General features: G+C 47.0%; 1 protein-coding gene across 1 annotated transcript in view; it reads left to right on the top strand.

The window, feature by feature from the left end:
* The window catches only part of KCNH1 (potassium voltage-gated channel subfamily H member 1), a 377358-nt gene that overhangs the window by 241867 nt on the left and 109506 nt on the right, over positions 1 to 25985 (top strand). Inside the window, exons 6-7 of the mRNA XM_070384380.1 lie at positions 2755 to 2954; positions 9627 to 9879. Of these exons, the coding sequence (XP_070240481.1) occupies positions 2755 to 2954; positions 9627 to 9879 (453 nt within the window). The remainder of the gene's footprint in view (positions 1 to 2754; positions 2955 to 9626; positions 9880 to 25985) is intronic.

Genomic DNA, 25985 nt, shown 5'->3' with positions numbered 1-25985 from the left:
AAAGAAGCTAGTTACAGGAGGCCACATATATTATTTAATTTGTATGAAATGTCCAGAATAGGCAAATCTATAGGGACAGAAAGTAGATTTTTAGTTGCCTAGGGCTAGGGGATTAGGGAGGAAATGAGGAATGACTAATATGGGAACAGGGTTTCCTTTGGTGAAGCATGAAAATATTCTAAACTTAGATTGTGGTAATGATTGCACAGCTCTAGCAATGTACTAAAAGCCATTGAACTGTACACTTTAAATGGAGGTATTGTATGGTGTTTAAAGAGAGTATGTACCATATGATTCCATTTATATAAAATATTTTAAACTGCAAGCTAGTCTACAGAAAGCATCAGCAGTTTCCTGGGGATAGAAGGGTCAGGGGGATTATAAATGGACATGACCAAATTTTTAGGGGTGATGGATATGCTACTGTCTTGATTGTGCTAATTGTTTCATGGGCATATATGTGTCAGAACCCATGAAGTTGTGTACTTTAACATGTACAGTTTATTGTATTTCAGTTCAGTCCCTCAGTCATGTCCGACTCTTTGCAACCCCATGAATCGCAGCACGCCAGGCCTCCCTGTCCATCACCACTCCCAGAGTCCACCCAAACCCATGTCCATCGAGTCGGTGATGCCATCCAACCATCTCATCCTCTGTTGTCCCCTTCTTCTCCTGCCCTCAATCTTTCCCAGCATCAGGGTCTTTTCCAATGAGTTGGCTCTCCGCATCAGGTAGCCAAAGTATTGGAGTTTCAGCTTCAAAATCAGTCCTTCCAGTGAACACCCAGGACTGATCTCCTTTAGGATGGACTGGTTGTATCTCCTTGCAGTCCAAGGGACTCTCAAGAGTCTTCTCCAACACCACAGTTCAAAAGCATCAATTCTTCGGCACTCAGCTTTCTTCACAGTCCAACTCTCACATCTGTACGTGACCACTGGAAAAACCATAGCCTTGACTAGACAGACCTTTGTTGGCAAAGTAATGTCTCTGCTTTTGAATGTGCTGTCATTGTATTTCAGTCACTTCTTTTTTAAAATAAGCCATAGCAAACACATCGTAATTCACTAATGTGACAAACACTTTGTTGGGCACTAGTGTAGCACCAGCTCCCAGGGTTTCATGGCAAGGAAAACTGAGTCCAGCCTGCAGGACTACCCTGTGAGGGCACAGGCGAGCACGAATATGATTGCAAAATGGTGTGTACAACCTGAGCTCGACAGAAACACAGTCTCTGACTTGGGATTTTTTGGCTTTACAGTGGTGCAAAATTGATATGCCTTCAGAAACAGTACTTCCAATTTGAATTTTGATCTTTTCCTGGGCTAGTGATGTACAGAGTGATTCTCTCGGGATGCTGGGCAAGTGGCAGTGAGCTGCAGCTCCTAGTCAGCCATGCGATCATAAAGGGAAACAACCATCTTGCTTTTGACTTTCAGTACAGTATTTAATAAATTACATAAGATATTTCACACTTTATTATAAAATAGGCTTTGTGTTACATTGCCCAACTCTAAGCTAATGTATGTGTTCTGAGCATGTCTAAGGTAATTAGGCTGAGCTGCGATTCATGGGGTCTCAAAGAGTCGGACACAACTGAGCGATTCATCTGATCTGATGATGCTCGGTAGGTTACATGTATAAGTGCATTTTTAACTTAAGATATTTCCAACTTATGATGGGTTTATCTGGATGCAACGTATGATAAAGTTGAGTTAGATTTGTATGCTTGGGGAGTCTCATAGTCACCCTTGGGGGGACAGATGGAGGGGAGGAGTGTTGGGGAGGCTTCCTGGAAGAGGTAGCACTTGAGCTTAGCATCCAAAGGCAGATACAGGTTACACGTAGAATGTGGGGTTTTCTGATGACATCATGGTCCTCCTCCGTGACACTTACGTAGGGGGAGCAGCAGTAGCACGTAGTAAGTGCTTGTTACGTCTCAGAGGGGACCTGACTATTCTGTTCACATCAAGGCCAAGCTTTTCCCCCAGGAGCCGCATCACAATGCAGAGGAGTGCTGGGTTAACATGCAAGATCTAACATCCGTCAGTGCCCTCGGCAGGCTTGCTATTATTCAATTATTTGTGATTCCATCTTTAAAGTCTCTTTTTGCCGTGTTGCTTGCCGTGTGAGAGCCGGGACTGAGTGACACATCCCCATCCTGTCTCTGGCAGGCAGTGTAGTTGACAGCACAGTTGTTAAAAGATGATTTGCTGATGGATTTGGATTTGGGTTCCCCTGGAGAAGGAAATGGCACCCCACTCCAGTATTCTTGCCTGGAAAACCCCATGGATGGAGGAGCCTGGGAGGCTACAGTCCATGTGGTCGCAAAGAGTCGGACACGACTGAGCGACTTCAATCCTTGGATTTGGGCCGGTACAGAGCATATAAGAATACATTCAACTAGCGGCTTCAGGCATGGCTCAGACTTTTGTGACAAGTATACGTGAAGCAGTTCAACCGTCCTGTCCCCAGCCTGCACTGCCATCTGTATCCTGGTTCTGACCCTAGTCATGCCAGTTCCCTTCACCCTCTCTCTGCCTCCCACAAGTCTCAACTAGTGGCCTGATATTTGGAGAGACTCTGTCTGGGTCCAATCCCAGAGTCTCCTGGGCTGAGCTTCTCCTGAGAAGGTCAGGACCATCTGCTCTGGAGCAGGCCACTCTGGCCATTGGCCTGCTTTGGGCAAGTTTGGCTTTCTTGGGTCCTATTCAGGGACCACTCATGTGTGTGTTTTTCTCTTCCTCTTGCCACTAGCCCTCCTCTATGCCACCATCTTTGGGAACGTGACGACCATTTTCCAACAGATGTACGCCAACACCAACAGGTACCATGAGATGCTCAACAGTGTCCGGGACTTCTTGAAGCTCTACCAGGTGCCCAAGGGGCTGAGCGAGCGAGTCATGGATTACATCGTGTCCACCTGGTCCATGTCCAGAGGCATTGACACAGAGAAGGTAAGGAGGTGATGGGCTCAGGTAAACCACTCACCCCTCAGCCTTCCCAGGGATTCCTGAGCCTTACCTCAGACGGTTCTCACTCCTGGCTGTGCATCTGAACTCACCTGGATGTAGTTTTGGAATCCCAGGTCCCACCTCCAGAAACTTTGATTGCTTGCCCATCAACCTTTCTGAAGGACCGGCGATTAAGAGAGATTACCAACTGGTAAGGCAGATTGTATCAGTATCTCCTGAAGAGGAGATGGCCTAGCAGTCTGTCTATGGCAGGATTTCCTTATCAGCTGATATGCTGGTAAGAATCAGGGCCACCCAGGGTGAGATGACCAATATTACTGATTTTCCTTTCACCTCTTGCCCCAAGATGACATATCTCTGCTGCTAATCCACTTTTGATTCAAAGTTTCCGATTCAGATTTTTGATATATTGTTCATGCATGAATTTTGATTTTCAGAATATTGTGCTACACTATAATTTGTTTTGGGGCTTCCCTGGTGGCTCAGACGGTTAAGAATCTGCCTATAATGCAGGTGACCCAAGTTCAGTCCCTGAGTTGGGAAGATGCCCTAGAGAATGGCACAGCAACCCACTCCAGTATTCTTTTCTCAGAAATCCCATGGACAGAGGAGCCTGGCGGACTACAGTCCGTGGGGTGGCAAAGAGTTGAACACAGCTGAGAGACTAACCCATGATTTGTCTTGATGGCTGAGTTTTTAAATCTCCTTGAATTTTGTGTCCAAGGCTATTGCTTTACTCTAGTCTTGGCCCTGATGGGACTCCCAGGATGTGGTCATTAAAAACGGGTTTCCAGTCATCATCCTGGACCTTTGGAATCAGAAAATTTGTGAGGAGGAATGAGGTGGGATGGAGATGGAAAATCTGCATTTTGAACAAGGGTCCTATTCATAAGACAAGTCTGGGAGATACCGACCAAGGGCTTTTACTTAATAAGCAGTTGATTTGACCAGAGCATCCCTTAGGCTCTTTTCTAGATGTTCCTGTGAAATAGAAATGGCAATAGATCCCTACCAGTCTCCAAAAGTTGCATTATTCTACATGCGTTCCAATAAACTGAAGAAAATTTGGTGGTGCTGGAAAGAACAAAGATATTTGAGAATGATCATTTGTGAATGATCTCCTTTGTAATATTTTCTTTGAGCAAAGATGTAATCCTAGGTTAGTTTTTCTCTGCTTCTTCAGTCTTTGGAATGGCTTTTCTCTCTTTAATCATCATTCCCTAAGTATTCAGGGAATTCTGATTCCTTCCCTTGTTAGAGTGAGGCAAACAGAATGATATTACTGTTGAAAAATACCTTATGACACCTTCAAAGCCAAACTCAGTGTCTTGGGAGTCCGCTCTTCACACTCTGGTCTTTCTCCATTAGAAGGGTCCCTTGAGAGTTGACAGTTTAAATGGAAAAATTTAACTAAATTTAACTGGTCCCAACTTCAAAGGGAGGATACTTTGATTTTGTTGAATATCTGCTGTAATAATAGCAATAATGAAACCATACCACATACCAGCTGCTGCTGCTGCTAAGTTGCTTCAGTCGTGTCCAACTCTGTGCGACCCCATAGATGGCAGCCCACCAGGCTCCCCCGTCCCTGGGATTCTCCAGGCAAGAATACTGGAGTGGGTTGCCATTTCCTTCTCCAATGCATGAAAATGAAAAGTGAAAGGGAAGTCGTTTAGTCATGTCCGACTCTTTGCGATCCCATGGGCTGCAGCCTACCAGGCTCCTCTGTCCATGGGATTTTCCAGGCAAGAGTACTGGAGTGGGGTGCCATCGCCTTCTCCGAATATACCAGCTAGCATGTCTTAAAGTTGTATTAAGAGCAGATACTTAACTGCACTTCTGGCCCTGCGTTCCTGCTTCACATGCTTCACAACTACCCTGGAGAGGGAACTGTCCTCAGGTATGAGGACCCAGCAGCCCAGTTAACTTTATTAATTGCCCCCAGTCACAGAGTTGAGAATGGCAAAGTCTGGATTTGAACCCAGTTTTGTCTGACTTCAAAGCTTGTGCTTTTTCCTACTACTGCTTTTAAAAAAACAACAACTGTAAAACACAGACTGGAGGGAAGGACGAGTCCAAATTGGGGTGCCCTCCTCTCTCAGACGGGCAGGCATTGGTTGGGAGGGACATCATCTCTGGCTTTGCTCACCACTGGCCGCACTGCTCCTGTTTTTCTATTCTGCTGTCTCGACCCGGCCCCTGGAGGTTCTGTGGGTGCCTGGCAGCTGATGGAGCAGAAAGGAACTTGGATTGCTCAGCCCTGAGGCTCCTTTTCCCAGGGGCCAGGATGCCTTTGTAAATCTGATTGTCCAGAAAGAAGCCCTCTTCTGCCCTCACTGCAAGGCTGGGCTGGGCGGCTGCCCCTGGGAGACAGCACTCATCAGCTCTGCTCCTCCCTTCCCCTGCCTGCTGTCTCCCTGGAGGGCTCTGGGATTTTCCCTAGGTCCTGATCTAAATCGAAGAGGAAGTATTGTGGCAGCTCAGGGCAGAACCCAGCCCGGCCTGGGGTGGCTGCTGTTCCTTGGCAGGCAATTGCTGGGGAGAGAGCCAGTCCCAAGGCCCTGTCTCCATCCCACCACCTCCATTCCAGACTGGAATGGTCAGTGATGACCGGCGTCTAGGGGATGTGTGTGCAGTGGAAGGGTGGGAGTGCTGGGCAAGTCTGACGTTAGCAGTAATTAGCTGACGACTTTGGACCTTAGACCATCATGGGTCCCTCTGAGCTTCTATTTCCGTGTCTGTGACACATGAAAACTAGATGACTTGTAAGGCTAAGGCTGACCTCTATGATCCTTTGGACTCTGACGTCCAGAACTTCAAAAGCCTCCCTCAGGCTGACCTGCTGCTCTGCTGCGATGATACCATCAGAAATGAGAGCCCTTGTGCATTGAGCCCAGTCACATGTGGGCATCAAACCAAGTCTTTAACACCACAGCGCATGGAATCTTCCAAAGAATTCTATACACAAGTTAGAACAAGAAGACTTGGGGAACGTAGAGCTTTAAGTTCACATGACTCGAACAAGTGGAAGCCAGGAGTCCAGATCTGCTTCATCCCAAAGCCTGTTCCCGCACCTGTGCTTTATCCATCCTGCCCCCACCACCCCTTTCCCCCAGGGAGGCTCCATGAACCTCCATGGTGGCATCTCCTCGGGGCTTTTGAGGCCTCAGAGACCAGCAAGAATTTTCTCTCCTCAAACCAAGCAGAAGGGCAGGTAACCCAGGAAGACGACAGGGTCTCAAGCTGGTACCCTCCCTCAGAGAGAGGCGTTCAGGAGCCCCTGCTGGTGTAGGACCAAGGCAAGGACGATGGGGGTGCTGGTGGCTGAGAGGGTCTGTCATTTCTCCCCTCCAGTCCCCTCTCCTCCTCGCACGTGCTTTCCCTGGGCTCTGGGAACAGGGCCCATGAATAAAACATTGTCTCCATGCCTCTGCTGGCAAAGCTCAGCCTGAGGGAAGGGAAATATCGAAAGGTGAACTCACCTGGAGAGCAAATCTTAGTTTCAGACCGCTGGGCATAGTTTCGACATGACAAGCAAGTGTTCCCCGCTCCCTGGTGTTCTGCTTAGAGAGAGAGGATCCAAATTAAATCTGCCTTTTCCAGGAGTCTTGCTTTAATGAGTCTGAAGGAGGGGAAGTACTTAACGAGCACTCTGCCTAAGCATTGGCCATCCGATTTTCCCCTGCCTCGGTCAGTCCTCCAGCTCCACTCCCAGGGAACATGCTCGCTTCCTTGGCATCCTGCCACGGCAGAGCAGCAGAGGGGACCTGCGTTTATTGAGTGCCTTGCTGGGGCTGTGAGGTGTCACGAGGCGTAGATACCAGATGCACTGGTAGATATACTTTCATTTAATCCTCACGGTGAAAGTGAAAGTCGCTAAGTCGTGTCCGACTCTTTGCAACCCCATGGACTATACAGTCTATGGGATTCTCCAGGCCTGAATACTGGAGTGGGTAGCCAGTCCCTTCTCCAGGGGATCTTCCCAGCCCAGGGATTGAACCCAGGTCTCCCGCATTGCAGGTGGATTCTTTACCAACTGAGCTATGAGGGAAGCCCTTAATCCTCATAAGGCAGTGATGAAAATCAAAGTGTTAGTCACTCAGTCATGTCCTACTCTTCGTGACCCCCTGGACTGCAGCCCACCAGACTCCTCTGTCCATGGAATTCTCCAGGCAAGAATACTGGAATGGGTTGCCATTCTGTTTTCCAGGGGATCCTCCTGACCCGGGGATCGAACCCAGGTCTCCTGTGTTGCAGACAGAGTCTTTACCAACGGAGCCACCAGGGAAACCCAATTTTTTTTTTTTTTTTTTTAACAGCAGAAACAACACAGGGAGCCCAGCCTAGCTCTCTGTGGTGATCTAGAGGTGTGGGGTCCAGGGAGGGGAGGGGAACTCAGTAGGGAGGGAAATGTACTTACAATTAGGCTGATTTGCATTGTTGTACAGAAGAAACTGGCTTCCCAGGTGGCGCTAGTGGTAAAGAACCGGCCTGCCAGTGCAGGAGACATAAGAGATGTGGGTTTGATCCCTGGGTTTGGAAAATCCCCTGGAGGAGGGTGTGGCAACCCGCTCCAGTATTCTGGCCTGGAGAATCCCATGGACAAGGGAGGCTGGTGGGCTACAGTCCACGGGGTCACAAAGAATTGGACATGATTGAAGTGACTTCACACACACACACACACATGCAGCAGAAACTAACTCAACATTGTAAAGCAATTTTCCTCCAGTTAAAAAATAAATTAAAAAAATAGGAAAAAAGAGAAACTGAAGTGTAGAGCAGTGAAGAGAGGGGGGAACTGAGATTCCAAGTGTTGGGCCCCCTCTTTCCAACGCAGAGTTCAGGGCGTGCAGAGCCGGTGGGTGGAGCAGCGCTGTTCTGGACAAGGGGAGGTTGAAGTTGGGTTTGAAAGAGGCTGCGGGACTTCAGGATGTGGAGGTGAGCACCAGGAGCACGGGCAGGTGGTTTGTGCTGAGGTGGAGGAGCAGGGGTGGGGAAGTGACCCGCACCGCCAGGAGATGTCGTCACTGAGCACATTTGATGTTATGTCCCCGGTTTTGTTCACAGGCTAGGATGCGAGAAAGGGTTGTTTTAGGAACACTCCTGCTTTCTCAGGAAGAGTCCACCTGGAGGTGTCCCTTGCGTTACTTCACGCTTGCTACGTAAGGGGCCATGAATGGTTTCTCGCAAAAATTTAGTCCAGAGAAGTGTTTCTCCCCGTAGGAAAGACTGAGACATTTTTATTTGGGAGGTGAGACCCACATGGCCTCTTACAGTTCCCAGTTTGCCTTGAGTTCCTTGAGAGCCAAAGAGCAAGCCCTTTGGTTTTGGGCAGGTGTATCATGTAGGAAGTGCTTGGTATCTACACTGGGCTCTGGAGTGAGCCTGCCTAGTCAGAGAGTCCAGCTCTGCCATTTCCTGGTTGTGCAACTTTGGGCAAGTTATTGATCATCCCCGGGCCTCAGTTTTCTCATCTGTAAAATGGTACCACAATAGCACTTACACCAGAGAGTTTATGTGAGGATTCGATTAGCTGGTGCACGGAAGACTTGAAAATGTAAAATCACACCTCTCCTGACTTTCCTTCTGCTTTCCTTCTCCATCGTTCTCCTCAGCACTTACTGCTGAATTTTACTCCTTTTGCTTTTAATTTGTCCCCTCCCACTAGTAAGTCACACAAAGGCAGGGCGTTCTGTTTGCTGCCTACATCCTCAGAGCCTGGAATGATCCCTGGCATACACTAAAGTGTTCAGTAGCTAAGTATGGAATGAATGAATGACTCCAAAGTGCTTAGTAACGCCTAAGGAAGTGCCTAAGATACCTAAGGCACTAAGATACCTAAGGAAGTTACCTAAGTAACACCTAAGATATATCACTTCATATCTCTCTTCGAATCAATCCACCTTCAGTCCATCAGCAGACCATGGCAGCTGTATCTTCAAAATATGTTCAGGATTTGATTACTTCTCCCTGGCTCCCCTGGCAACATCCCAGTCCGAGGCCCCTCCCCGCTCCCCGGAGCCCTGCAGGAGTGGGCTAACCCAACACCTGGGCTCCACTCCTGCCATCCGACAGTCAGGGCCCGCTAATTCCACTCTGAAGCTGTCACAATCCTCTTAAAATATAGAGGCTCCCCATCCCTCCCCTGCTCAGAGTCTCCCAATGTGTCCCTGTCCCACTCAGAATCAAAATCAAAGTCTTTTCATAATGTAAGTCTCCACATCCTCTCAAGCTTGTCGTCCTCCTGTAGCCCCCTCTCGCACCCCCAGCTTTCCCCTCATTCACACGGGCTGTTGCTCAGGTCCTCTCACAGCCTTTGCGACTCCGCTGGAATGTTCTTTCATAGGGCTCCCTCTGACACGTTATGCAGATGTCACCGTATTTGTCACCTACTCAGGGAGCCCTTCCTGGGTTTCCAAAGGGTCTCACGTACTCCCGGCCCCTTGACTCTCAAGTCCCTGACCTGAGCATTTGGCACAGATTTGGGGACCCCTGTCTCTCTCCCACAGGGACTGTGGCTGTCTTGTCCACTGGTGCCTTGAAGAGTGTGGTCTAGTCTAGTGGGTGTCGCTTTGGCCCCTGGGGAGCTGAGAGAGCAGCGAGCTGGAGGCCACAGCAAGGATCCTGATGCGTTTTCTTCCCGTGCTCGGCCAGGTCCTGCAGATCTGCCCCAAGGACATGAGAGCGGACATCTGCGTGCACCTAAACCGCAAGGTCTTCAAGGAGCACCCGGCCTTCCGGCTGGCCAGCGACGGCTGCCTGCGGGCACTGGCCATGGAGTTCCAGACAGTGCACTGCGCGCCCGGGGACCTCATCTACCACGCGGGGGAGAGCGTCGACAGCCTGTGCTTCGTGGTCTCCGGCTCCCTGGAGGTGATCCAGGATGACGAGGTGGTGGCCATTCTAGGTAGGTACTGCCTTTGCTGGGTGGAGACTTCCTGGCGGCTTGGCTTTGCTGCCTCCTTCAACCAGAGATGGCTTCACATGGCTGACCCAGTGGTTAGCATCCAGGCATCTATCCAACAAACACATGTCTGAGTGCCTGTCTTGTGTCAGGTGATGTTTGAAGCACTCAGGATCCTTCACTGACAAAAAGGATTTTTTTGTCCTCCAGAAGCTCTGCTGGGGGAGGAACAATAAGCAGACATTTGAATATAGTGGCAGGGACACCTGCCTAGGATTCAAGTATTGGGGGTGGCTTCCTGGAAGAAATGACACCTAAGTTGAAAGCTAAAAATTGAGCATGAGTTAGCACAGAAAAGAGAAGGGACACAGGAGTACTCTAAGCAGAGGGGAAGCCATGTGTGAAATCACTACAGAGAGAGAGCAAGCATGATTCATTTGTACAACTGTCAGTACTCAGTATGGCTTGGAACACACACAGCAAGGAGGGGCATGGTGAGAGGTGAGGTCAGGAAGGGAGCTGAGCTCTAAGCAGATTGTGTCAGGCTCTGAAAGCCAGATTAAGGACTGGGATGTTACATTGAGGAGCCATGAAGGGCTTCAAGCGAGAGAAAGGCATGATCAGATCTGCACTTTAGAAAGATGATTGTAGTTGCCGAGTTAATTGAAGAGGGAAGGCGGTGGGTAGAGAGATGAAGCTGGAGACTTGTTATCTAGGGGCAAACTGGTGGTGCCCTAAACTGTTACTCGTGCTGGGCAGATACAGAGGAGCAAGTGGAGCTGACATATTTAAGAAACAGAATCCACAGCTCCTGATGGGGGATTGGCTGTGGGGGAGAAGGAAGTTGATGGATGAGGACTACTGGTGTGCCGTGCACTGTGATAGCGAGTGTGGCGGGGGAGCAGGGGCATGGGGGAACACGTGCGCATTTGGTGCTTGAGCATCCGTGGCCTTGGAGAGATTCATCCAGTTGCTGGTGGCAGCTGCAGAACACCTCTTTAGGGGGGCATATTTGCCTCTCTGAGGGGGCAAGCCACCACAATAATACCCACCATTTATGGTCATCTATTCTGTACCAGGCGTTTCACATACAGATCCTCAGTTCATCTTTACAGTAACCCTACAAAATGGTTTTATTATCACCATTGTGTAGGTGAGACAATGAAAGCTCAGACAGGTTAGAGAAGTTTCCTAGGACCTCAGGGTTGATGAGGTCCATGGAGTCAGCATCTTGGAGTGCCTCAAACTCTAGAACCTTGGCTCTGATCCACTGAGCAATACTGTAGTCCTAATGAGAACATACATAGTTTGCCAGCTCATTCAGTTTGCCAGACACTGGTACACATTGTGGACTTTTTTTTTTTTTAATCTTTGGGTGTGCTTTCTTAGGAAACTGAGACAGGGAGAGATTGTTACACTGAATTAGAGTTGAGATTCAAACTAAGTATCCAGACATAGATAGTATTTTTTGTTAAAGCCTGAACTTTGTTTCTGTTTGATTTGGGAGTATATGCTATCCAGCCTCTTTTCTCCCCTGGCTCTGAGTCAACTTGCCCTCTTGATTACATTCCACTCAGGGTAACCCAAAGATGCTCGGTATTCCTTTAGCATACGCTGGCAGATGGTGGGAGGGAGACTGAGATAGAGATTCAGCAAGGGATGGACGCTGAAACTTAGTTCAAGTAAATTTTGGATTCTTAGTACGGCAACCCATTCCAGTACTCTTTCCTGGAAAATCCCATGGACGGAAGAGCCTGGTAGGCTGCAGTCCATAGGGTCACTAAGAGTCGGGCACGACTGAACGACTTGACTTTCACTTTTCACTTTCATGCATTGGAAAAGGAAATGGCAACCCACTCCAGTATTCTTGCCGGGAGAATCCCAGGGACAGAGGAGCCTAGTGGGCTGCCGTCTCTGGGGTTGCACAGAGTTGGACACGACTGAAGTGACTTAGCAGCAGAAGTACCCACTGAACTCTGCAGAGTTGTTCTGTCCCTTACCTTCCTCATCGACAGAGATGTCATATTTGATTGTGCATAAGGAACAGCACACACCAAGTGTTCAGTTCAGTCCAGTCTCTCAGTCGTGTCTGACTCTTTGCGACCCCATGAATCGCAGTACGCCAGGCCTCCCTGTCCATCACCAACTCTCAGAGTTCACTCAGACTCATGTCCATTGAGTCAGTGATGCCATCCAGCCATCTCATCCTCTGTCATCCCCTTCTCTTCCTGGCCCCAATCCCTCCCAGCATCAGAGTCCTTTCCAATGAGTCAACTCTTCACATGAGGTGGCCAAAGTACTGGAGTTTCAGCCTTAGCATCATTCCTTCCAAAGAAATCCCAGGGCTGATCTCCTTCAGAATGGACTGGCCAACAAAGGTCCATCTAGTCAAGGCTATGGTTTTTCCAGTGGTCATGTATGGATGTGAGAGTTGGACTGTGAAGAAAGCTGAGTGCCAAAGAATTGATGCTTTTGAACTGTGGTGTTGGAGAAGACTCTTGAGAGTCCCTTGGAGATCCAACCAGTCCACAAAGGGTTAAACCATTGCTTTAGTATTGCTGCAGGGAAGACATTTATCTCTACCTTTAATACTAATCAGTGTCCCCAGTAAAGAGGACTTTCCTTCAGTGATAACTCTCTGGACATTTGCCTAGCTGAGAAGAAGGGTAACTAGCAACTAATGGGCTCTCTCTTGAATTTGAATTTGAGTTGATCATTTGGTGTAGGGTGTCTTTCACCCATTTCCCTCCCTGATAACTTCCCATATGCATTTCCGAGGAGTGTAGCCTCAGACCAGTACCACCCCCCCCTTATACACTCACACTCAGGGCTTCCTAATCAGCCCCCACCCCCACCCCAAGCTAAACCGCTGCACTATTAGGGGTTGGATTTGGCCACCTAGGCATGGAGGTGGGAAGAGCTGCAGAGGGTGAGAAAGGCAAAGGTTACTTCCCAGCTCCATCTCGTATCCCCTCAGCCTGGGCCTCTTGTGGGGAAGCAACCAGAGCTTGGGCTTCCCAGATGGCACAGGGGTAAAGAATCTACCTGCCAATGCAGGAGACATAAGACACATGGATTCAATCCCTGGGTTGGGAAGATCCCCTGGAGTGGGAAATGGCAGCCCGCTCCAGTATTCTCACTGAAGAATTCCATGGACAAAGGAGCCTGGTGGACTACAGTCCATGGGGTTACAAAGAGTCAGACACAGCTGAGCATACACACACAACCAGATTTGGTTCATTGTTGACTTCCTTGGTCAACTGACTGCTTCTCCGGGTCCAGCCCTCTGCCTTTGGGCCCTCTTGGGCATCCTGCCAGCTCCAGCTGGCAATGTGGATAAGACCTCTGAAATAGCTCAGCAGCTTCAGATTCAACGTGGTGGTTTCCCTCAGCCTGTCCAGACTGGAAAAAGCAGGTATCTTCAGGAGCCAGACTGAGTCCAAAGAGTAGGTCCTAGCTTGACCTCCTAAAGAGTCTTTGGCATTTCAAAACACTCTTACCCTATAAAAGGATGGCACAAGTCCTTTGCATGAACTCAGCCGTATCTCTCTGGGCCGAGAGATACGAGAGTCCAAGCAGTTTTCTCCCTGGAAACTTCAGAATCTTGTTGTTAACTGTTGTTTTTCTCAAATTAGAATATCCTACGCCCAATGGACTGAAATCAGTTTGTTCTTGCAAAGAGGGTTCGGCATCCAGCAGATATTAGAACTAGAGTTTTATGGTCCTTCGATGCCTTTCACTTCAGTCCACTTGAAATTTACTGAGTCAACTGTCATAGAGGTGGTGATGAAGCAGTGGACCAAATGCCAGTCCAGCCTTCAAGGAGCTGCTGCACATGGTGGAGACGGACATCATTAAAAAGACACCAATCATACTGCTTGGTAACTGTTGCCATAGACAGAATACAGGTGCTTCTTGAGGGTTATGGGATATGTAACTATTGAGAAACTACCGTGTAACCAGTGCTTCAATGAGACTAGCCAAGGAATCCTTAGTTGCCATAAAGCAGGAGGCTTTCAGAAAAAACCCAGAACTCATCCATCTCATTCCTTTGGTCTCTGGCCTCTTGTTATCAGTTCTTTCATTTACACTCTGCTAATTTGCTTCCTCCTTCCAGTTCTGATATTCCACCCCCATTCTCTGTTTAATTTTAGCACAGACTCCAAGTACAAGGAAAAGGGTCAGGATTCATAACTGAATGTGTTTCCTATGTATTAAAAATAAAACCCTCTCTGATAGAAGTTTTCTAGAAGAGTGTTTGTCAAGCTTTCTTGACTGCATCTCAGTGTATATTGTACTGTGAACTGATATACCCATGTTCACATACACAGTTATACATGATCCCAGTACTTAATGCTGCTGTGTGAGATGCAACCTCGTATTTTCTACTAGATTCTATTCTCTTTCATTTAGAAAGAAATTGACAGTCATGACCCACTCAATTGCTGTCTTGACCTGCTGTCAGCCTGCAGTTTAAAAACATGGTCCTGCAGACATAGAGAGTATCTCTCTCGGATTGAAAACCATGCTGTCCCCCAAGGACAGAGAATATACTAGATGATCTCTTGTGTTCTCCTTTCCCTGTGAGGTTCTCTGCCTGATTTTTGAAATGATATCCTCCTAATCTCCTTTTGGAATTCTCTTAGAAATCACTTCATGGCTTCTCCAATTTAGTTTCTTGGCTCTTTGAAATAAATTCAAGTCTTTAGCCTGTGTATTTTATTCATTAGATTTTTAAAGTAATCTTCTTTTAAGTTTTTCTTCAGTTCAGTTCAGTTGCTCAGTCGTGTCTGACTCTTTGTGACCCCATGAATCGCAGCACACCAGGCCTCCCTGTCCATCACCAGCTCCCGGAATTCACTCAAATTCACGTCCATCGAGTCAGTGATGCCATCCAGCCATCTCATCTTCTGTCGTCCCCTTCTCCTCCTGCCCCCAATCCCTCCCAGCATCAGGGTCTTTTCCAATGAGTCAACTCTTCGCATGAGGTGGCCAAAGTACTGGGGTTTCAGCTTCAAAATCATTCCCTCCAAAGAAATCCCAGGGCTGATCTCCTTCAGAATGGACTGGTTGGATCTCCTTGCAGTCCGAGGGACTGTAAATAGTCTTCTCCAACACCACGGTTCAAATAGATACCAGAATAAAAACTACTCATGTCATCCCTGCCCAAGTGGCTCTCTTTGCATCTGCAAGTAAGTTGTTATCTCAGTTCTGTTACTTGACCAACATAAGTGGGTGATGAGCTTTCATCAGGGCTAAGCTTGAGCGTGATCCATCTCTCTGTTTCCATCTTATATGTGCAATATTTAAATGTTTCTGTTTCACTGTGATTTAGCATCTCTGTAGTAACTGTTATGGGGTTTGCATTTTAGTACTTAATTCATATTTTAGTCATGGATCATCTCCTGTCTTCTGTTTTTGTTGTGTTTTGGTTCATCATATTGGGCAAGACAGACATCTTGGTTGCCAGCCTACATTGAGTAGTGGCAAGAGCCCTGGACGTGGAACTGGAGATGTAACTGTAGCCCTGGTCCTTCACTAACTCCCTGCAGGAGCTGCCACCGCATGGTTGAGTCTCAAGGCCTCCTGTGGCCTGCTAAGTCCGTCACACTGCGTCAACTGCACATTGACTCCTCTGTCACCTGTGAGCGGAGTCCTTTGGTTTTAGATGTCTGGCCTGGCCCAGCACATGGAAGGCACTGGGGGCTGTTTGCTGAACTGAATTGAAAGGCAGGACTATGAAGGGCTCTATGGTCCAGAATAAGGATCTGGACTTCATCTTGAAGGGATAAGGGACCCATAGAGGGTTTTAAACATGGGAAAGATGTGAAGATTTGGTTTCCACAAATACAGAGACATGGAGGCTAGTCAGGAGGCTCAGGTGAGAAATCACAAGGACCTGAGTAAAGTGATGGAAAGGAGATGGGGAAGACGTGCCAGAAAGAACAGGAGGGGAAGGACCTCCAGGAGAGGGGAGGTGAGGAGAGAGAGTAGTTTCCAGCAGCAACTGACAAGCAATAGAGTCAGAGTGGGAGAAGGAGGAAAGATGATGCGTTTATTCTGTTGAGTCCAGTGTCTTTTTGGAATAGGTCTAGCTGTGGCTCTCAACTAGAGGAGGCACTTCTGACTCGTGGATGGGCCAGAGTCTGCCTAAGGAAGGGAGCAGCCCGGGGGAGGTGGATGGGCAGGCCCTGGCACAGGTAAGTCTGGGTGAACCTTCTGCTTGCAGTTCTGTCATTGTTGAACTAGAACTGACATGGACATTCTCCTTAAACGTATGCATGAAGTTGTAAATGCTTGCTCACAGGTGAAATCTTTCTTTTTCTTTTTTCCTTTTTCTTAATAAAATACTCCCTTCTCACAGTTCCTAATTCAGAAGGTGCTTTCATCTTTGCTTAGAGAGTTGGTTTCTTTGGGTCTGTTGACCTTGGATGGACATTAGTGTAGCATGTATTTATTTAGCAGCTGTCACAGCCTAACTTGGTGTTGGTCTCTTCGGGATGGGTGGGGTGTAGAGAAAAGTCCTTATCGTGGATGAATGTTCTATTCCCTTTGGGAAGAAAAACGCATGATTAGTGACAAATGACACAGTACTTCTTTCTCTAGACTTCCTTGTATGAACAGGGAAATGTTTATGGAAGAGATAGAAACTGACCTGGGCTTGGAAGGATCCTCAAGAGTCTCTAGGGTCGTTAGAGGTAGGAACCCTATGGCATATTCAGGGACCAGTGTGAGTAGATGGAGAAGGCATGCTGTGCAGGGCAGTGGTCCTCTGCTTTAGTAAGCGGATGTCTCAGTTAGAAAGCTTGATCACAATGCAGATCCCCAGGCCCTCCTACAGATTCTGATTCTGCAGCTCCAGGGTGGAGCCTTGGCATCTGCATTGTTAATAGCCGCCCCCTCCCTGCCGCACTTCCATGGACTGGTTCCGTGTCACGTGTTGTGGTGGACAGAGGACTGTACTTGAGAAACATTGCTGTAGGCAGTCACTGCTTGATATTCTTTCTTTGTGGAATGGGCTGAAGAAATGAACATGGGGAAGATGGTAAGGCAGGGAAGCACCAGAGAGGAGATCTTATATTACACTAGCCAAAACCATGTGAAATTGCTGATTTTCGACTATTTCTGACCTGCCAAAATGATGGTATAAGCTTACTCATAATCTGTGTACAAGGAGCTGAAGGCTGAGCCTAGGGTGGTGGCTTTGTGAAGGTGGAGTCGGGATTTGGTCATGTGAGGTAGGGTATCGTAGATGGAGAGAACCATGTGAGAGAGGCTGGGGAACGCAGAGTGTAGGGTGATCTGTAACCAGGAGACCAGCACTTGCCCTGGACCTGAGAGGCAGCAGTGGGACGTGGGCTGGAGAGGCGGGTGTGCGCTAGCCTGCTGATGTTTCTAAATGGGAGTCTGAGGGACTAGGCAGTGGGAAACCGCCAAGGGTGGTGAGTAAAGTGCGATCCCATTAAAGCTGCGATTTGCAAAAATTAATGAATTTGACATAGAGACAAGGAGGTTATTCACTGACTTATGGCTTATAGTATGGATGAAAGGTGTTAAGGTGTGGGCAGGAGAAACTGAGACAGGATTTGGGCTGCTGAATAAAACAGGAACATCCAGTTAAATTTGAATTTCATATAAACAAAGAATAATTTTTAGCTTAAATATTTCCTAAATTTTGAATGGGCCATATATATATGTGTGTGTGTGTGTGTGTGTATAGCATATTAAACGGAGAAGGCAATGGCACCCCACTCCAGTACTCTTGCCTAGAAAATCCCATGGATGGAGGAGCTTGGTAGGCTGCAGTCCATGGGGTCGCTAGAGTCGGACACGACTGAGCGACTTCACTTTCACTTTTCACTTTCATACATTGGAGAAGGAAATGGCAACCCACTCCAGTGTTCTTGCCTGGAGAATCCCAGGGATGGTGGAGCCTGGTGGGCTGCCATCTATGGGGTCGCACAGAGTCGGACACACTGAAGCGACTTAGCAGCAGCAGCAGCAGCATATTAAAAAGCAGAGACATTACTTTGTCAGCAAAGGTCCATCTGGTCAAGGCTATGGTTTTTCCAGTGGTCATGTATGGATGTGAGAGTTGGACTATAAAGAAAGCTGAGCACCAAAGAGCTGATGCTTTTGAACTGTGGTGTTGGAGAAGACTCTTGAGAGTCCCTTGGACTGCAAGGAGATCCAACCAGTCCATCCTAAAGGAAATCAGTCCTGGGTGTTCATTGCAAGGACTGATGTTGAAGCTGAAACTTCAGTATTTTGGCCACCTGATGTGAGGGGCTGACTCCTTGGAAAAGACCCTGATGTTGGGAAAGATTGAAGGCAGGAGGAGAAGGGGACGACAGAGGATGAGATGGTTAGATGGCATCACCGACTCAGTGGACATGAGTTTGGGTAAACTCAAGGAGTTGGTGATGGACAGGGAGGCCTGGCGTGTTGTGGTTCATGGGGTCTCAAAGAGTGGGACATGACTGAGCAACTGAGCTGATATATATATATATATGCTAAAAATGTATCTATTTTTCTGAAATTCAGATTTAACTGGGTATCCTGTATTTGCTGAATTTGGCATGCGAGAGACAGGTAAAGGAGACCTTCTGGGAGGAGAGTCTGAAGGGCCATAAATGATAGGATGTGAGGAGCAGATATGGGGAGGTGAGAGAGGTGACTGATGTCCAGGTGGGTGAGGAGATGGAGGCACCAGCAACAGAAGTAGCCAATCAGGAGGGAAGGGGTGGTGCTTGGTTTTGACTTGTTGCATTTAAAGGGCAGTTGGATATCCAAGTGGAGTGTTCCACAGCCATTCAGAAAGGTGCGTCTGGAACTGGGAAAAGAAACTGGGGCTCAAGACAGATTTAGGATTCAGAGGAAGGAATAGGAAATCAAGGGGAAGATAGGTGCAGAGAGAATATATGGATGCTTGTCTGAATGACCAAGTATTTCAGAGCATTTTAAACGAAATAAGAGTGTAGTCATTCAAAATGCTCAAAAGGAATTTTAAATGATATTAGAAGCTCCTATGATAAGTAAATTAATAAAATACACTTCTTTAATGTAATGTGACCTCAGCTATGTGGGAAGAAACATTCATAGATAAAAGTCTACCAACAGCTTCATCACCATGTTATAGTTGGTGACTTTGGTTTTGAGGTGCCAGGGGATTTCATTTTCTTTTTTATATTTGTCTTTCAAGTATTCTTTAAAAGAATGTATGCTACTTTCAAAATCAGGAAAATTAAAAAAAAAATTTTAAGTAGATCTTGAGAAAGCATTGCTCCAAGTTTCACATATCCTTTCAGTTATTAGGATGCAACCTGAAAAAAGAATAACATTTTATTTTTCAAAAGAAATCTTGACAGCATTTCTTTTGTTATCTCCTGATCCAATCAGAAAAATAGCATTAATCTTAGTAGGTCCTCCCAACTCCTCCTTCAAACAGTTCTTGGAAAAGAGAACCACCAGACGACAACGGTAGACTGGCTTATCTGACAGAAGTTGAAAAAGCAGCAGTAACTTTGTGTAAATCCTAGTTGTGTTAGAGACAGAGAAGCTAAATCCTTTAGAGACGTTTCCCTTCTGAGGGATTGAGGGGAGACCCCCCCACCCTGCCCCGCTTCCTGCACCGCCGTCTTCTGCGATGTTCCTCCACATTCCCCTGGGAGCTTGCTAAGTGGCTGCGTGACCACTGCTGCTGTGAACCATATAATAATACCTCTTGCTCGTGCTCAGCACAAAGGGAGGAAGCTTTGTTTAAGTGTCTCTCTAAACACTTCAACCAACATTAATATTCATATAGCTGTTCCATCAGCCGAAGCAATTATATTAAATCCGCACTCCTAGCCAGGAGCCATAGCGTGAACAGAACTTCAGAAATGCAGAACCATTTGTATCTGGTAATGTATGCATTGAGTGAGGGTGGGGAGGACAACCAGGTTCTTGCTCCTAATGCTGTTTTTGCTTAAGCAATTTAAAAGATTGGTTTGTAGTCCCTGTAGTCCCAGTGAAGACACTGATATTTAGGAGAGTTAATAGAGCTTTCTAAAGGAAATTCTCATAACTGTAGAGCCCAGACAGAGAGGATTGGTTTAAAAAAATTATGGTAAATCAAGGGCAACTGTTATGATGATGATATAAGAAGTTTTATTGGAATGCAAAATGTTTCAAATGTAATGTTAACTGGGTGGAGGGGGCGGAAAAACAGAATATGTAAGTATATATGTAGTGACCTTAACTTACATAAAAATGCATATGAATGGAAGAAAGATGGAGCGTGTACCAAAATGTCAACTGAAGCTTTCTGCATGCTTTTCTATCGGCCAAAAGCATAGAGCCCATATTTTCTATTTTTCAATATATTTCAATTATTTTCTACAATGCATATATACTGTATAAACAAAAGGAGGGAAATCAAGTCAATTTTGAATTGTTATCTGTAGCAATCTTAGGAAATCATCACCTGCTTTCAGTGGAAGATTTGTCATCTGTTTACTTAGTGGAGAAACATTCGGCTAATTTACTTTTATCTAATTTCAGTTGTGAAGAACAGAAGGAGAACTGTCGTGGTGTTTCCAAGCCATTGGTTTAATGTAACTGTTTGTGTGTGGTGCCCTCATTCAGAGACTGATGCCAATGTTGTTTGAGAAAAGTAGAGTCTCCACCAGGAAGGCCAGTGACCCACATTTGGATGAGATTTTAATTCCTTTAAGGAAAGCAGTTATGTCATAGGATAATTTCTAACATCCATCATTTTTATTTCTTCTTTTTAGATCTGTCCATAAATTTTCAGCTCAGCATTAAGCTGGATCAGAGTGAATTACGGGTGTGTTTCTGAGCAGGTCAGCAAATTCCTTCTAGAGTCAGACTGACAACATAGCCACCTGAGGATACTTGGACTGGGGACCAGTCCTGTCCTCAAAGTCATCCATCCTAGGGCATTCTCAGTCTTTCAGATCCTGGCCCACTGTATACTATTCCACTCAGACCCATCTTTTCCTATATTGATTTGTTCATTTCATAAACAAACCAGCTGTAGTGCTTAAGTCTCACCAGGAAAATAGACAAGTGAATATGCAGTTTCACTTCTGTTATTTAATAGAATGCCAAGAGTTATAATAGGTCAAAGAACAGGATGCTATGGGAGCTTATAAGACAGGCATCTAATTCAGCCCAGCCAGGAGAAATCAAGGAAGGCTTCCTGACAGAGGTGGCATCTGAACTGAGACTTCCATGGCAAACTGAATTCCACTAGGTGCAGCAGAGAAGTGGGTAGGGGACTAGGATGGGAGATTAAGAGAGAGTGTTCCCTGGCAGAAGGGCAGCATCCACAAAGACTTTAAAGGAGAAGAGTGACAGAATCGATCTGTGTTTAGAAAGATCATCCTGGCTGCTGTGAAGAGAAAGGAAAGCAGACAAGGAGCCTGGTGAGGAGGATGCTGAGAGATGAGAGAGGCCTGAGCTGGCTTCACAGGATGGAGAAAAGTAAACAGATCCAAGGGATACACGATAGATTAAAATGGTCAGAGCGTGGTCATTTATTGAATATGGAGACAAGCAAGAGGGTGGGGTCTGGCATGACTTGGACCACTTTCACAGGGAAGAGGACACTCACTCGAGGATGTGCAGGTCTTCCAGGGAGCAGGACGAGTTCCAGTTTTGGGTCTGTGGGTTTGAGCTAAGTTCAAGTAACTTAGCTGGGAGATGCTGGACTCAGAAGAAAGATCAAAACTCGAGGTACACAATGGAGTATTACTCAGCCATTAAAAAGAATACATTTGAATCAGTTCTAATGAGGTGGATGAAACTGGAGCCTGTTATACAGAGTGAAGTAAGCCAGAAAGAAAAACACCAATATAGTATACTAACGCATATATATGGAATTTAGACGCATATATATGGTAACGACAACCCTGTATGCGAGACAGCAAAAGAGACACAGATGTATAGAACAGTCTTTTGGACTCTGTGGGAGAGGGAGGGGGTGGGATGATTTGGGGGAATGTCATGGAAACATGTATAATATCATATAAGAAATGAATCACCAGTCCAGGTTCGATACAGGATCCTTGGGGCTGGTGCACTGGGATGACCCAGAGGGATGGTATGGGGAGGGAAGTGGGAGGGGGGTTCAGGATGAGGAACATGTGTATGCCAATGGCAGATTCATGTTGATATGTGGCAGAACCAATACAATATTGTAAAGTAATTAGCCTCCAATTAAAATAAATAAATTTAAATTAAAATATATATATATATATATAAACTTGGGGATCATTGTGATCCTGATGGCAACTGAAGCCAGAGGAGAGGCTGAGAAAACCTGGAGAGAGAGGGGGAAGGTAAAAAGCAACCAGGTCTCAAGCAGAGCCCCAAAGGACACTGTTTAATATGGGTCACAGGTAGGAGCCTGAAATGGACCACCTGCAGAGGGTGAGAGACCAGGGGAGTGGGGTGTCACCAAAGCCAAGGAGGGGCAGAAAAGGGCATTTTCAAGTGCTTCAGAAGCACATTTCCATTGTCTAGCGGATGCTGTGGATGATAAAGACGCACCAATATCCTGTGGCCCACCGAGGAACAATGCTGCCGGTTAAACTGTGACAGATCATTGATTGTAAAATATGTTCTGATTTCAGAGATAAGGCATGCCAAACAGCCTAAATATATCTTAGAATCAAAGAGCTGTAATGTGTTGAGGACTGAAAAATATCTTTTAGGCTGTTACCAGGAGAAGTTATTGACTACTGTGAGTAGTGTTGAGAGTATAGTCAGAAGCAAGATTAGAGGAGCCTGAGAAATGAAGAGAGGTGGGTGTTGGTTCAGGGGTGCCTCATAATTTGTATTCATCTCTCCTGGAGTTCTGAACCAAGAGAGAGACAGTAAGTACGATGGGTACCAGTCAAAATATCACCTTTCACTTTTGTGATAAAGCTGATATTGGAGAATATGCATTATATTTGCATCCAAGAAGGCTTCCCAATATTAAGAGCCGGGATTAGACCCACCCTTGTCTTGCTAACCAGCACAAGCCTACACTTGGGAGGCTCTGTGCTGTAGCTCTGTTTCGTGTCAGAAGGGACCACCAGAGAGACAAGAGAGGATAAGTTCCAACAGGCAGATCCTCAGGACAGAGAAGGGGCTGGCCTGCACACGTGCAGGGGTTCCTTCCAAACTCATCAATCAGATGAGGGCACAACAGAGGCCAGGAGTGTGGTGCCCCTGGAGCTGCCTTCCAGGCAGGAACCATCAGGAATAGGCACCAATCATTCCCCTTCAACAGTGAGAATGTGGAGATGGTGTAGATAACACCGCCAAGAAACTGCCATTGCAGAAAGGAGAGCAGAGCCCAAACCGACTCTCTTCATTCCCAACCATCCAGTTTTCCCCCCTGCTGTTTGGGGGGATTATCCATCTCTTTCGTGTGTCTAAATTCCCTTGCCTTCCTGTAGAAGGCCAGCTCCATTCTCTTTTTCTCCGTGAAATCTCAGTAGTTCTGCCTAGATTTGTTGTTGTTGATCAGTTGCTCAGTCATGTCCAACTCTTTGTGACCCCGTGTACTGCAGCATGCCAGGCTTCCCTGTCCTTCACTGTCTCCTGGAGTTTGCTCAAATTCATGTCTGCTGAGTTGGTGATGCCATCCAACCATCTCATCCTCTGTCATCCCCTTTTCCTCCTGCCCTCAATCTTTCCCAGCATCAGGGTCTTTTCCAGTGAGATGGCTCTTCCCAAATATTGAAGTTTCAGCTTCAGCATCAGTCCTCCCAGTGAATATTCCAGGTTGATTTCCTAGAGCAGCCTCTCACATATCTTGTTTTTACATTTTTGTTTGTTTCAACTTCATCATTTTGCACATGTAAGTTTTGTCTCCTTACATTGTAAGCCCCTTGAACGTAGAGATGATGTCCTGTCTTTTTGTTTTATCTCCCTTAATTCCAGGAACACTGCCTGATCTGTAATAGGTTGTGCCAAATTGTTGAACTGGATTGAACTGTGTGCAAAAGGGTACTGAGATGTAACCCCACCTTTGGGAACTGACAATCTAATAACCACCGGGGAGAGTCAGAGACAGTTCACGTTGCACCTGGTACATGATGTTATGGGTCTTGCGTGGTTTTCATTAACCAGACATATGGCTGAACCACACCAGTGTCCCATCTCTAATACAGAGATGGTTTTCAGAGAACAGTTATTCTCCTTTGTACCAACCTCCAAAGAAAACAAGTATTTCTTGAACATCTCTGAGCTCTCCTACAAAATCTAACATGAGACCAACCTTTCTAGAAGGAGACATCCCTATGAGAATTGGGATGAACTGCACGCCTCTCCCTGGAGCCTTGACCTCCTGAGCCTCTCCATTCCCTGATTTCTTTTCTGGCAAAAGAAATCCAATAAAACATTCAGGCTAAGCACCCAACACCACAGCACAATCTGATAGGATCTGACACTTAAAGCTAAGGCTTTATTCCTAGTAACGGATCTTCATGGCCTGGAGGGGAAGGCAAATGGATGAGCTTTCCACTGTGTCTGTCTGTCTCTGATGTACATTCTTACGTCTCTAAACTGCAGGAGACAGAGATCACAGACTGCCAGCAGCTTTTTTTTTTTTTTTTCCAGTAAGAACAAGGGCTTTGTGGTTTCACTACAGACAGGAGGCAAGATTTACAAGGTGTCAGAACTCTGCTTACCCTCACTCCTCCATGGGCTCAGACAATGCAAGGGAAATGGCCATCAATGCATGAGGGAGAGTTCTGTGTTCCAGAATTAGCTTGAAAGCCTGGATCTTAGCAGCTTTGGGTTGAGGTACGTAGTGGATGCCTGAAGCAGGGTCCCTGGCTGGCCGCTGGCCTAATGCACCGGGTCTCCTCAGCAGATCCTGGCCCCACGTCCACAGTTAGGGCTGGTGCGAGGTCAGTGGGTACCACCAAGGTGTTTAGCTCAAGTCGCTGGAGCTTTTGCTCTGAACGTGCTGTCAGAGCCTCCACCATCATGTTACTATCTGATCCTTCAGACATAAGGAAGTCCATGCTTTTTCCTGGAACAGGTGAAGGAAATAGGCATGTGTATACCTACTACCTGGAGAAGGCAATGGCATCCCACTCCAGTACTCTTGCCTGGAAAACCCCATGAACAGAGGAGCCTGGAAGGCTGCAGTCCATGGGGTCGCTGAGGGTAGGACACGACTGAGTGACTTCACTTTCACTTTTCACTTTCACGCATTGGAGAAGGAAATGGCAACCCACTCCAGTGTTCTTGCCTGGAGAATCCCAGGGACAGGGGAGCCTGGTGGGCTGCCATCTATGGGGTCACACAGAGTCGGACATGACTGAAGTGACTTAGCAGTAGCAGCAGCATACCTACTACCTATGTGGCTCAATTTGCCTGGTGGCTTAGAAGGTAAAGCATCTGTCTACAATGCAGGAGACCCGGGTTCGATCCCTGGGTTGGGAAGATCTGCTGGAGAAGGAAATGGCAATCCATTCCAGTACTATTGCCTGGAAAATCCCATGGACAGAGGAGCCTGGTAGGCTACAGTCCATGGGGTCACAGAGTCGGATACAACTGAGAGAGTTCACTTACTTACTTACTTATACCTACTACCATAGAGACAAACACCTTCCAGCCCCACCGGATAGTGGACTTCTGAATTGGCTAGGAGGTAGGTTCGGTTGATCCAGCAAAACCCTGAAATAATAGAAGCTTAGATAAGACAGAAGCTTGTTTTTGTCTCATGTAGCCAGCAGTCCAGGTATAGGGGCCTGAAATGGCAACTTCATGGTGTCAGGCAGCCAGTCTCCTCCTAGCCTGTTGCTTCATCCTAACTAGGTTGGCACCTGGGCTCCCTGGTCCAAGAGAGCTCCCATCCTGTTCTGGTCGGGAGGAGGCGGGGAGAGAGGAGGGCAGGGCAGGACCCCCGGGGGGCACCCGTCCCTCCGCACCCCTCCCCTTAACCAGAGTTCGGGCAGAGGGCCACACGTAAGTGCGGTGCGGCCTTGGTTCTGGTCGTCTGTGTGCCCAGCTAAGGGTCGTGGATTCCATTTCCGTAACAGAGAAGTCGTTCTGGGGTATAGGTGAATTCCTTGGCCGTGGCTCCTTAAGATCAAAGCAGC

This window comes from Bos mutus, chromosome 16, assembly GCF_027580195.1.
Source record: "Bos mutus isolate GX-2022 chromosome 16, NWIPB_WYAK_1.1, whole genome shotgun sequence".
NCBI lineage: Eukaryota > Metazoa > Chordata > Mammalia > Artiodactyla > Bovidae > Bos > Bos mutus.
This window is presented reverse-complemented; position numbering and strand designations above follow the sequence as displayed.